We start from the raw sequence: 12986 nt of genomic DNA, 5'->3' as shown, positions 1-12986 counted from the left end.
CAAGAGGAAGGGTAAGCTTCTAGATTCTTCCAGGACTGTCTGGAATTACACTGACCATAAGTTTTCTTACAACACTTGAAAGGTAATTGTCCACGTTCCACACATCAGCATTAGTTGCTATTAATCCAACACTTCTGCACCAGCACTAAACCCCTAGGACAACAAGGACAAGCACACATCCATCAGGGATGCCATCCTGGCAGCGTTTTGAAGCTGCTCGGATGCTCTCACATCTTCTCCTGAGCCCAACGTTCCCCAGGCAGCATGTCAAGGTCCTGCAGCAGAGAAATGAGCAACCAGTCCAGGAGCACTCCAACACAACTTTTTTTGTTTGTCCATGTTAGGACAGAGGCCTTAGCAGTTAACACCAGGTGCCTGGAGAGGATTTCAGCTTCAAGAACCAACTCCACTCCGAGATCAGGTCAGAGAGCAAAACTCCTGCTTCTTGTGCCACTTGGTGTGTGCAGAATGAACAAGCAGCACTGTTTCCAGGACTCACTGCTTGCCACATGATAGCATCTGCCAAAACCATGTCAATACACAAGGGGGTTAAAAACCCTGCATGAGCAATACCTGCAGCCCCACAAAAGAAGCAAGGAGGTGCACGGCAGACTCGAGCAGCGCCTGACAAAGCTGTCTTAATGATGCTAAGGCACTGATTAAAAGACAGAAATGGACATTGGTCCTGGAAGAGCTCCAAGAAAAATGCCCACCTCCCTTGCTGTTGCTAAATGCTGCTGGAACACGTCACAACACCCAGCACAGCTTTGGACTTCCCTGCAGAGGCCACATCACCTGGAGAGCAGAGCTCCACGCGCAGCAAGTGATTGGGAATCCTAATGAATGTAAGGGTGTGAACATCAGCCCTCCAGTGCCTCAAAACTCAACAGGACAAAGCCCTCAGCAGCCTCGTCTAAAGGCAGCTCCACTGTGAGCAGGCAGCCAGCTGGGACAGACTCCTTCTGAAACCCCTTCCAATCCACATCCTCCTGCTGCTCTCTGACTGAAGCTTACTATGATGGGGAGAGAAGACAACATGAGAAAATTCTCAGGGCAAATATATCTCCGAGGATAAAAAGTTCTCCTTAAGAAGCCTCAGGGATGTGAAATGACTCAAGTGCAAGGTGAGCTGCTCAGCGGGCCCTTAAAGCAGTCCCAGGTTCCTCTGCAAGGTCCCTGCCATTGGGTCCCCTAAATGCAGTGTCAATGTTGGGATGCCTCATCCCCGTGCAGTTGTAAAAGCAGCTGCAGTGATGCTGCACCACACAGACCAACAGCAGCATGCAGCTGAGTCCAAGAGGGTGGGGAAGGACAGCCTCAAGCACAGCCCTTTCCTGACCTATGCTGCCAACAGGGGAAGAAGTTTGCACTTTGAACATCCTACCAAGATTAAAACGACATCCTAACATGATCTCCATTCAGATAATAAGACTAATTGTCATAGCTGCAGCCAATCGCACTCTTCCCTCATACTGCATTCACCACCTTCTATACATGAGGCTTCTGACAGCACACATGTCCATCAGGGCCACGCATCTCCAAACCTCTGGCCACAAAATACCCTCACAAGCCACATGGGGCTTTGCACCCCAAGCCAGGCTGTTGGCTTAGCCTCAGCCACTCGCTCTGTGTCAGGGCTGCCATGGGACAGGTGTGCCTTGCTGATATTGAGTGTGCCAAGCTGTGTTCCCCAAATCAAGGGGAAGTGCAGGCAGAAAATGTGAGTGCAGTAAGCAGAGCAGGGCCACGAGCTGCTGGCTGCTGAGAGGTGGCAGCCCTGGGGGTGGGGGCAGAGCTGTGTTCTTATCTCAGGATTGATCCTGGGATCTGAGGATGACCTGTGTGAAGGCAGATCTGAAGTTTTCCCGGGGAATCCAGTGGCAGTGAGAGATAAATACATCACAGCCTTGAATGAGAGAGAGGGCTGAAATGCTGAGGGAAGAAGGGAAGAGCACAAACGGAGCAGCTCATCGCAAAAACAGAGCCCAGAGCTTCTGAGCATGACGCTGAGCCTCCCGTCCCCACCAGCACTCGATGCAGACCCCATCGAGCGCTGCCTTCGCCCACGAAAACCAACCTCAGAGCAGAGTCTGTGCAGGCGCATGCCACAAGCAGCTCCCAACCTTACCAGTGCCCCCACGTGAGCCAGCCAGAAGCAGGGCCGCAGCACTACGGAGCGGGGCAATGCACGGGGCTCAGGAGTGGGCAGCCAGACACCCGCACTGTGCCCACGGAATCACGCGCGTGGGGCCGGGCCGCACCCCCGCTAACGCAGCAGCCCTGGGCGCAGCGGGGCATACTCCCCCACGGTGGTGGCCGCGAGGGGGCGCTATAGCACCGAATCTGCCCCCACCCCTCCCCGCCCGAGGGCGCCCCCCAGCGGCCGCCACCGGAAGGGGCGCTTACAGCCCAGCCCACCCCCTCGCCCAGCGGCAACCCCGCCTCCTCCCGAGGGGAGAGCGCCCCACCCCCCATCCTGCGGGGGGACCCCGCCCCCCCCAGACCCCGCTCCGCACGCGCCCGCCCCGCCCCCACGGCAGAGAAACGGCGCCCCACGACAGGGCGCCTCGAGGTGGCCGCCGCACCCCATCCCTTTAAGTCCTTGGTCCCGCGCTGCCCGCATGGAGGTGCCCGCAGGAGGCGCCGCTCTTACCTGGGGCTGCCCGGCGCTGCGCCGCCTGATCTGCCCAGAGCCCGGATTCGGGTCGCGGCCCCTTTAAATGGAGGCGCCGCTCGGAGCCCTCAGCGCGCTGCAGCCCTGGGTGGGGGGGGAGCAGCTCCCCATTGGCTGCGCCAAGCGAGGGACGGATCCCCATTGGCTGCGGCGGGGCCGGGGCTCGCGAGACTGGCCAGTGAGCGGCGGCCCCGAAAACGCGGAGAGGAACGCGAGCCCGGGAGCGGCGCGCCAGCCCCGCACTCCGCCGGGCGGGAGGAAAACCCGGAGCGGATTCGGAAAAAGGAGCGGAACCGCGCGAAGCGACAGCGCGGAGCCGAGCGCGACCAGCGGCCGCACCCCGAGGCGGGCACAGTGCGACACAGAGAACGCAGCACGAGCCGGAACGGTGCGCCCCGACCCCAGTAGGGCTGCCTGAACGGCGCACAGAGTATCGTCGTCCCGCTCCCCCGCCCTCCCACGTCTCGTTAACCCTCTCGCCGCGCGGCCCTGAGTCCGCCACCGCCCTGGGGGGCCCTCCCCGGCCGCTCCGCTCCCGCCTCTACCTCCGCGCGGAAGGGACCCCCCTGCCCGGCCCAGGTGCCGTCGCCACCGCCGCCTCCCCCGGAGCTGGAGCGTCTCCCCGGGGCGGTGAGTGACAGCGCGGCCGGGCGGGGCTTCCGCGGGGGCCCGGGACACGGCACCGCCCCCGGGAGGGGCAGCCCCCGGCCCGCGCCCGCCGCCCGCGCCCCGCCCCCACCACGACGCCCCCACCCCAGACTCCCCCTCCCCCCACCCGGGACACCCCTCCGGGCCGCGCTGCCCGCCCCGCCTCGGGACGCTGCCCGCAGCCACCTGCCGTGCCCTGAGCCTGGGGCTGCCCGCTGGCTTTTTGTCTCCCGGGTGCGGGTCCGAGCCAGGCAGACGCGAGAAGAACCCCCGTGAGGGCCGCGAACCGCCCGAGAGCTGCGTGTCACGGGGCGCTGAGGGAAGCAGAGGGCTTTATTGAAAGGCTGCGGACCGTACGCGAGCACCTGCGGCCGCCGCGCGGAACCTTGTGGCCGAGGACTGCCCCCGGACGCCCCCACGGTTACCGCGAACAGTCCCCAAGTTCAACCCGGGCTTCGGGTACTTACGGGCCGCCCCGCTCCCCTCACGGCGTTCCCGCCACCCGCCCGGGCACGCGCACGCGGTTGTGAGGAGAGGAGAGGGGTGGGGGGGGGGGGGGGTGCAACGCGCGCGCACGACGCCGCACACGCTCGCAGGCGCTGCGGTTCCTTTAAAACCTTTCGTCCTTACTGCGCCTGCGCGGCTGTCCGCTTCACAACGCCTGCGCGGCACCCGCCGGCCGCTCACTCGCCTCCTTTGTCTCTCTGCTCTCCTCTCAACCCAGCGTGATGCCCGCCGCGGTGATTGGCAGCGCGCGCTGCGGGCCGCCGCCGAAACGCAGCCAATCGGCTCCTCGCAAAGAGCCACCGGCCCGCCTCGGCCCGCCCCGCCACGATAGGCCGGTGAGTGGCGGCGTGAGCGGCCAACGGGAGCGCGGCGTGAGCGGCGGGGGGACCAATGGGAGCGCGGGTGGAGGCCGCGAGGTTAGGTTGCGCGAGTTCCGGCCGCGCGCGCGTTCCTCTCAGGGCCGCTGAGGGCCGAGGGGGTCGCGATTCGCCTCGACGCCGCCGTCCGCCGCCAGGTGAGGCCGCGGCCGGCGCGGGGCCGTCGCTCGGGGACGTTCCGCTGTGAAGCCGGCGCGCCCGCTCGGTCTTCGGCGCCGAGGGCCCGTCGAGGCCTTCTGCGGCCTAGCGCGGCCCGCCCCGCCCCGCCGCCGCACGCGGCCGCCGAGCCTGGCTGAGACGCGGCCGGAGCGGCTCGGGGCCGCGGAGCCCCGAAGCCGCGGCCGACCGGTGCGTGTCCCCCCCCCGCAGGTGGGGAAGATGCAGGGCAACAAGGGCTTCAACATGGAGAAACAGAACCACGCGCCGCGGAAGCAGCACCAGCACCAACACCAGCAGCACCCGCCGCCCGCCATCCCCGCCAACGGGCAGCAGGCCAACAGCCAAAGTGAGTCCCTGCGTGGGGCCGGGGCTCGGGGCCGCCGCTGTTGTGTTCCCGACGCGGGACCGTGGTGCGGGTCCCGTTCTGTGTGTGGGTTCTCGAGGGAACATCGCACGCAGTTTGGGAGTGCTCTGAGTTCTTAAAGGTGTTCCCGGAGCTGCAGGCGGAGGGGAGCAGCTCTCAGACTGTTTCTTTCTCCCCCACCCCCACCTCCACCCTTTTCCTACAGAACGGTTTCTCAATGCGCTCTTTCTTAAACGTGAGGGAAGCAGAGCTGCTCTCTCTATGGGTGCAGCTGTCCTTAGTATCATGGAATCCTTTAGGGTGTAAAAGTTTTTTGAGGCCATCTAGTCCAACTCGTGGGCTCATGCCCTCTAAGCCATGTCATTCACAGTGCTGCTATGCACGGCCACCTGTTAAGACTCAGGTTTCCCATGGGAAGGACCAGGAGATGTGTAGCACCACACAGGAGTGCGTCGCTGACTCTACTTGAGAGTGTTCCTGAGTTTGTTCTTAATCACATGGGCTCTGCTGCTTTGTGTTAGAAAGCAGTTCTGAGCTAAAGCAGTATGTGCCAATGAATCCCTGTCTGACCCGACCCCGTGAGCCACAGGGCACCACCACTGTGTTGGTGGGAGGGGAGGAGGTGTTCCAGTTGTATTTCAGTTTTCTGTTGAAGTTGTCACGCTCAGTTTTCAAAACAGAAAGATTGGAAGGTCACGCATGCACTTCAGTTTCTCAGAAGTGTTTCCTGAGCTCAGTGCAGCTCCAGTTGTGCTTCTTATGCACAGTTTCTGTCCTGGTTGCAGGTTTAATTGAGCCCTGCTCACCCCCACACATGCAGACAGCAGGCTAATAAAAAATGCATGTTTTTTTTTTTAATGAAGCAATCCTGTTAAGCAGGTTTGTGAAAAATGGTAGAACAGGGTGTCCAACTGCTCTTCTTCCAGTCAGTCTGGAAACACTACAACATGAGGACTGTGTCAGTGTGTTCTTAAGAGATCAGCTCAGAGGGGCAGTCTGCATGTCACATCCCTTCGATCCATTTAAGGTGGAACAGTGATACCAGCACAATGCTCAGTTATCTCACAGGCTCTTAATGCATTCACAGCCCTTGCAGTTGAACCCCAAGCACTTTTGTTAACGGCCTGGACAAAGCACTTCACCTTATGTGACTTCTGTATGAAGTGTAAATAGCCTGTTGTCCTCCTCTGTAGATACAACACGAGTCTTGCTTTCTTTAAGGTTAGCTATGGAAGAGTGTACACCTAAAATTGTGGTCTTTAGCCACTGCCTGCATGAACAGCCCGTTATTGTGTCATGCTCTGTGGCCTGAGTCAGACCATCTGGGTTTATTTCATGAGCCCACAAGGTGAATCCTTTGCAAAGCAATTTGGGGAGGATGTGCAGGGTGCTTGTGTCGAATAAATTGGAGAGAGGAATAAAAACAAAAAGTGTGAATGCCTCCCTACAATTTGTGGAGAGCTTCTATATTCCTTTAAGAAGGGGGGAGAGTATGATAATCAGACTGTGCAGTCATCTTTACGTGATCTGTAGCTTCCAGGGTGAATTCTTGCTTAATTGAGGGCTACAGATTGTTTATGCATGTGGGGATTTGAGCATGTTTGTGTAAACACTCCTGTTTATTACTGTTAGATGTAGCATTGCTTAATATAGATTTCGTGTAATGAACTTTGTAATTTTTCTGAGGTCTCAACTAAGGGGTTGTTTATATTTTTTCACTGTTTTCACCATACCAGCCTTCTCTTCAGCTTGGAACTCAAGGCTATAGAAGCCAAATCCCATCTTGTACAGTACGAGCTATCTAAAATGTCACCTGTTAATTTTGCCCAGACTCCTCTGCGTATTTTTTTTGGTCCCCTGGGTTGTTTGCAGTAAAAAAAAAAAAAAAAAAGGCTGATTGCTGGCTGAACTGAAGCTTCCCTGTGATTATTCAGATTGTAATAGCAGAATCCTCAATTGTGAATGCAATTGCTTTTATTGTGAGACAGTCATCTTAAGCAGATCTCCAAAGCTGCGTGAAAACTCTCACGTTATTTTAAACTATAGTGTTTCCTTTTTTTTTTTTCCCAGTTCTAGACTGTATTTCATTGCTGTTAGCCAGCTCTGAGGTTCGAGCACATGTTTTCTTTAAGAAAAACCCATGTGCCCATTGTGAAATAGAATCCTACTGCTGAAGAGATGGCTGGGGAGGTTTGAGACCTGAGTGAGTGGGTGGTATTGCCTGTATTGTCCTATGTTTGTTTCTGTGTTCACTGTGATGAAACCTAATAGAATTTATCCTCCCAACTGTAGAGCAGCTGTGTACCTTATTCCCCTCAGATGAAGGCCTGACTATCGACCTGAAGAATTTCCGGAAACCTGGTGAAAAAACATTCACTCAAAGAAGCCGCCTCTTTGTGGGCAATCTGCCCCCAGATATTACAGAGGAAGAGATGAGAAAGTTATTTGAAAAGTATGGAAAGGCAGGTGAAGTCTTCATACACAAGGACAAAGGCTTTGGCTTCATCAGGCTGGTAAGTGGCCTGCTGCCCTAGGAGTGTTTTGCTGGCAGTAGGTTACACTTAGAGCAGTGTTCTTAACTGCAAGTAGTAGGTGTTCAGCAATCTTGCTAATTAAGCCTGCTGTTGATTTTTAGTGACCTGGAATCGTGGATTAGCTTCTGCAAGTGATTTGTCTAGAGCATGGTATAAGAAGGAATGAGAATTCAGGCAGCTTGTGGCAGGATTTATGAGATATCTAGTAAAGTTGTTCTGGAGTCAGCTGATAGAAAGCAGAAGGAAAACATGAACACGATGCTGTTACAGATCAGGTAGATTTCTATCCCTGGAAGAGCACAAACGTGGCATTTCTGTGGACACAGACCATCATGCAGTATTACTGGGTGATGACTGCTCCTGAGGTGGGGGGAAATCTCCAGATTAAAGTGTGGCTGGGAGGGAGGGGAAGTAGCTACAGATTTAACATGATGGTTCCCAGATCTGTGGGCTCAGGTGTTGTCTGTCTGAAAGCCCTGCTGTGAGTGGATAGAGTGGGAAGTTCCCACACCAGAGTCTGGGGGTGTTTTACTGTAGTGTAAGCTTCTTGGCAGTGATGTAAATGAGTCAGGCTGTGAAACTGGAGTGGGATGTCTTTCTTAGGCTGTCATACAAGTATTTCCTTCAGTAATATGTGAAACGTTAACTATTACTATTTAAAACAAATTATTAAATGCATTTATTAGATTACAGTCTTCTAACAGAATTATACACAGCAGCTAACGTTGATAACTTTATTGGATAAGGTTTACATCTGATGTTTCTTTTTCCCCTCCAAGCTCTATGTGCATATTCAGAGCCACTGATAGCATGATTTGTTAGGGCATTTCTTTTTAAATGCTGTGGGAGGATTATTTGTTCTCAATAAAATACTTTGCTCAGGAGAAGTGCTCGTGAGGGTTGTGATTCCATGCTGCTCTGAGAGTTTCTGTGGTGACTTTTTTTATCTTCAGGAAACTCGCACTCTGGCAGAAATTGCAAAGGTGGAACTAGACAACATGCCTCTCCGTGGGAAGCAGCTCAGAGTGCGTTTTGCATGCCACAGCGCATCGCTCACAGTCAGGAACCTGCCTCAGTTTGTGTCCAATGAGCTCCTGGAGGAAGCCTTCTCAGTGTTTGGCCAGGTGGAAAGGGCTGTGGTGATCGTGGATGACAGAGGGCGGTCCTCTGGGAAAGGCATTGTGGAGTTCTCAGGGAAGCCTGCTGCTAGGAAAGCCCTGGACAGATGTAGTGATGGCTCTTTCCTGCTGACGACGTAAGTGTGGGAGGCGAGGAGTGCTGTATGGATGTGTACAGGTTGTCTTGTGAGCAGTGTTTCTTAGCAGCAGAGTGGAGGCAGAAGAGCTATGGGCCAGGAGATAGTTTGCCCAAGGAGAATTTTATTTAGCTTCTTTTCCAGCAAGACGAAACGTCTGCTGAAACTCAAGTCTCAAAGCTGCCTTCTGGAGGGGTCAGTGTGCAAAGCTCTTTGTAGTTAAAGGTGCCATAGAGCAATTGGAGCTCCTTTAAAACATACCTAATACACAGCTAAAATCACACCTAATAAACAGGAGCTGTTTGGGAGACCAAAAATTTTTTTTTCTGCTGTCTGGAAACAAAGCTGAAAGTGTTAATTGTGCATGCTGAGTCTGGGGGGGGACTCCACTCAGTGAGTGCTGCTGAGATGGAATGCTGGTCCACCACTCTACAGGCATGGGATCTGTCTGAGGTGCTGATCAGATTGGGTTATTTGGGGTTTTTGCAGTAATAAACTTGTTTTCCTTGTATTTAAATATAAGGTAACAAAGGACGTTCCTGAGTAATTATGTGAATGTGTTCAAGTAAAAGACTGCTCCTTGTTGCTTTAAAAATGGGGGGGTGAGGTTGGCCATCTTTGATATACTGAGGGTAGGAGCTGTGTGTTTTCTATCCACACCCCGAGTTTTTGATAACGAAATGCTGCCTGAAATGGAGCCGTATTGATAATTTTGAAAGTAATTTTGTAAGCTTTGAGCTTTCACTTCTGCTTTTTCTTGAGGGGGGAGGGGGGGAGAGCTGTGTATGGCACAGCAGTACTCAATGCATTCGGTTTCAGAAAGCAGTTTTTTGTTGGTTTTTTTTTTTCCCATTGCCATTTCCTGCCTGAGACTCTTTGGGAATAGCCATTAGAGCACGTGGTTCCTGGCAGCAGGGTTGCTGCCAGGGGGCTCTTGGGCTCTCTTGGTTTATTTGCATTATTTACTCCCTGCCTTCTTGCTGAATCAGAAGTATGTAGTCTGAAAGAACCATGGAAACAAATGTTGAGCACTATCAAGATACAAGTGGGAGCACCTGGGGGGCAAAGTTCACCCTTTTTCTAGCTCTCTGCACTAGTTTGTGGGGTGGGAAAACCACTATGTGCTTATTTCTACATATGGTTTGGTTTTGATTGGAGTTATTCTACAAAGCATTGGCTTACATGAGCTGCCTGGAATAGGCTAGTTCACCTTGGGAAATAAGGCAAGTGGTGCTGGTGTGTGTCACCTTAAAACACAAAGCTTGTTGTGAACCTTCAGCCTCTCACATCCTGTCTTTCTACTGGAGCCTGAGCACAGCTTGTTCCTCAGCACAGCATGACTGATTTCATTTCCAAAGCTCTGGCAAATGGGTTAAGGAGATAAAGAGAAACAGAGGATGTGAGTGGTGTCGGTGCTGGTGCTGTGGTGAGAAGCTGATTGTGAGATAATTATTGTTATTAATTAGTTTTCTTCTTCATGCAGAGATGAGGAGGGCAGAAGCTCTCCGGAGCAGTGTCTGTTGTGAAACATGCCTGTGGATTTCAGAGCTTGCAGAGCTCTGCTGCTTGGCACTAACAAACAGCATGTGGTGATCTCTCCAAGTATGAGTGATGCAGCCAGTGATCTCCAGTGAGGAGTAGTGTTACTCCTCACCATAGACAGCTGTGAACAGGGCACACACAGCCCATGGTTGGTGATGTAGTAAGGGAGGAAAGAGTGGAAAAAATTCTGGTTTCACTTCAGTTCAGACCCCTGACTGCTCTGAATTTCACTGAGCCACGCTAAAAACAGCGTTTGATAGGTTCAGACTTAGTGTACAGGATTTCCTGCAATGCAGTCTTATTCTGGAGTTGTTCTCAAAGCATCTCATCTTTTCTTTATAGATTCCCTCGGCCTGTGACTGTGGAGCCCATGGATCAATATGATGATGAAGAGGGACTACCAGAAAAACTTGTCATCAAAAACCAGCAGTATCACAAGTATGTGCTTTCCATAAGAGACAGGGTGACACTGTGGGCTCCAGGACGTTGCCCAGTGCTTGAGTCTTAGGAAAGTGCTCGTCAGTGCTCCCTTCTGTCAGTGTGACCTGGTGCCTGAAAGAGGATTGTGTGCCCTGCTCCCTTGCCCTGGTTAGCTGAAGGGAAGCGGTGTTTCTGGATCTGCTCTGCTGGATAAGGCTGGCAGCCTCCACATACTTTCTCATAAGTGTTTGCTTCTATTCTTGGAATAAAAAATGGTGTCAGTTTGGGGTGTGTTCCCCTTGGTTCTGTGAGAAGCTGAAACAAAGACTTAAATTGTTTGCTTTAAGCATTATGGACAGTCAGTAGAAAAAAGACTTCAAGTCACAGTGAAAATAAAAGGAACAATGTGAACAGCATTAAGGGATTATAGAGCTATGCAGGTGTGAGGCCGTTGTCTTTGAAGGCTTCTTGGTGCAAGCAGGTGTTGTGTGGTCGTGGCAGTGGGAATTAGCAAACCATGTGAGGTCATACATTTTTCAGGTAAGGAGAACGAGAGCTGTAGGAGCCCCAAGGATGCATTAGGGATAGATGCATGCTCCAGGTGCAGGGGTGCAGAAATTAGCAAGGTAAATCCATGTGACTGGGCTTTGTTTCTGGATTAAACCTGTTCATAAGATGTGCAGCAGGTCCAAAGCCTGTCTTATTTCAAGATAATTTCTCAATTTCTTTCACCCATTATCTTGGTGTCTTGAGTGTGGTTGCTTGGTATGGGAGAGGGCAGGACACAGTTTTCTGCCTAAGTTTCTTCTTTCAAGAGCAACAGTTTCTTGAGGTGGGGAGGGAAGTGGTATCTAAGGTACTATTTGTGCAAAAGTAGAGCGCGCAGTGGTTTCTTGTTCATTGCACTGAGACACGTTTCTAACTGACAAAAGGAGCTACCATTGTTTTTACACACAGTTATTGTTTTACTTCCTCTTTGCTCTACTGAACCATTCACACGAGCTCTCCCTTGCTTGACAGGGAGCGTGAGCAGCCTCCTCGATTTGCACAGCCTGGCAGCTTTGAGTACGAGTATGCCATGCGTTGGAAGGCTCTGATAGAAATGGAGAAGCAGCAGCAGGAGCAGGTGGACCGTAACATCAAGGAAGCTCGGGAGAAGCTGGAAATGGAAATGGAAGCAGCTCGCCACGAGCACCAAGTGATGCTCATGCGGCAAGGTACCAGCCCAAGATAAATAATAGAGCAGAACAGGGCCCTCCAGCATCCCAGGATGCTCAGTACACTGGTAGAGCCCGCTGGAGCTGAGCTGTGGCAGAGCTGCTCGACTTTACCCAACCGTGGGACTGTCATCTTTTACAGATTTAATGAGACGCCAGGAAGAGCTGAGGAGGATGGAGGAACTGCATAACCAAGAAGTACAAAAACGTAAACAGTTGGAAATCAGGTAAGGAGGCAGTTCTGCAGCTGTGAATCCCTCATGTTATGGAACAAAGCACTTGTCCTCTAATTATTGAATTAATTGACAACTTAATTGCTGCTTAAAGAGTGGCTGTTGTTCCTGGCCTTTTATTTATTTTTTTCATAGGGATTGTGTACCTCTAGGTTAGGGTGGAAGAGTTCCTTCTGAAGTTGAAGGACACGGAGTAGTATTTGGTTGGGTTTTTCCCAATCTATCTCAGTTTAGCTCCTTGATGAAGACAGATACAAAAAATCCGAGTGTGCAGCAGCTTTAGTGCTGCAGGTTGGGAAACCCCAACTAGTATCTATCTTCTCATTTGGGATAACTTAGTGTCAGAGATTGTTCTCTCCATTCCATCTCTTCTTTGTCTCAGGGTCATTGTAAGAAACTCCACAGTTTTCCTCTGTAACACAAGGAGCTTGAGATATGCATTATACTGCACGTAGTTAGCACGTACTTGGGAGCTGCTGTGTACATGGGTGTGCTCAGGTTGGTTTTCATAATGGTTCCTGAAAGCAGCATTGAGGGTCTTGCTCTGTGAGGGTGATTGCTCGGGGATGTTTGTTTTCATCACGAGGTGCCTAATATTTTGCAGCTTCGGCAGAATCATGTTTTTAAAGCTATGTGTTTCCAAACCAAGAGCCTGCTAGGCAGCACTGCCACTCTGATGCAGACGACTGATGTGTGTTGTGCTGAGCATCCTTACCTCTCTTTTCCAGGCAAGAGGAAGAACGCAGGCGCCGGGAGGAAGAAATGAGAAGGCAGCAGGAAGAGATGATGAGGCGCCAGCAGGAAGGCTTCAAGGGGAACTTTGCTGATGCGGTATGAACAGTCCACTTCCCCATCACATCCAGACACATGAGAGTTTTGCCCTTCCCAGCATGGGGATTTCCGTGGACGCTTATGATGTTGGTTGAGAAACTCCGTACTCACTGCGTTCTCATCTGTTGGTTCCCTTTAATCTAAATAGTTTTGTCTGGAAAATGTAACTAAAGCAGTTGCTGTCCCACTGCTGTTGATGGAGGGCCTGGCTTTGCAGTGAGGTGG

The 12986-nt window shown here is 52.5% G+C and overlaps 2 protein-coding genes across 5 annotated transcripts in view; one reads left to right on the top strand and one right to left on the bottom strand.

The window, feature by feature from the left end:
• ZMYM3 (zinc finger MYM-type containing 3) overlaps positions 1-2708 on the bottom strand; it is a 28351-nt gene extending 25643 nt beyond the window's left edge. For both annotated transcript variants that reach the window (XM_065729323.1, XM_065729325.1), the window contains exon 1: positions 2654-2708. The gene's annotated coding sequence lies outside the window, so the exon portion shown is untranslated. The remainder of the gene's footprint in view (positions 1-2653) is intronic.
• Positions 2709-4031: 1323 nt separating this feature from the next.
• The window catches only part of NONO (non-POU domain containing octamer binding), a 38216-nt gene continuing 29261 nt past the window's right edge, over positions 4032-12986 (top strand). The window contains exons 1-8 of one of the 3 annotated variants that reach the window (XM_065729342.1): positions 4032-4164; positions 4576-4711; positions 7049-7242; positions 8217-8518; positions 10403-10498; positions 11501-11697; positions 11840-11924; positions 12659-12761. In XM_065729342.1, coding sequence (XP_065585414.1) covers positions 4051-4164; positions 4576-4711; positions 7049-7242; positions 8217-8518; positions 10403-10498; positions 11501-11697; positions 11840-11924; positions 12659-12761 — 1227 coding nt within the window. In that variant the 5' untranslated portion in view covers positions 4032-4050. Of the gene's footprint in view, positions 4165-4249; positions 4344-4575; positions 4712-7021; positions 7243-8216; positions 8519-10402; positions 10499-11500; positions 11698-11839; positions 11925-12658; positions 12762-12986 lie in introns of those variants that run through there. The other 2 variants (XM_065729340.1, XM_065729343.1) reach the window with 2 other exon arrangements.

The sequence above is a fragment of the Cyrtonyx montezumae genome, unplaced genomic scaffold, assembly GCF_038088225.1.
Source record: "Cyrtonyx montezumae isolate F1298 unplaced genomic scaffold, pur_monq_1.0 scaffold_11, whole genome shotgun sequence".
In the NCBI taxonomy this organism is placed as follows: Eukaryota; Metazoa; Chordata; class Aves; order Galliformes; family Odontophoridae; genus Cyrtonyx; species Cyrtonyx montezumae.
The sequence above is the reverse complement of the archived record's forward strand: the minus strand, read 5'-3'. Positions and strand labels throughout refer to the sequence as shown.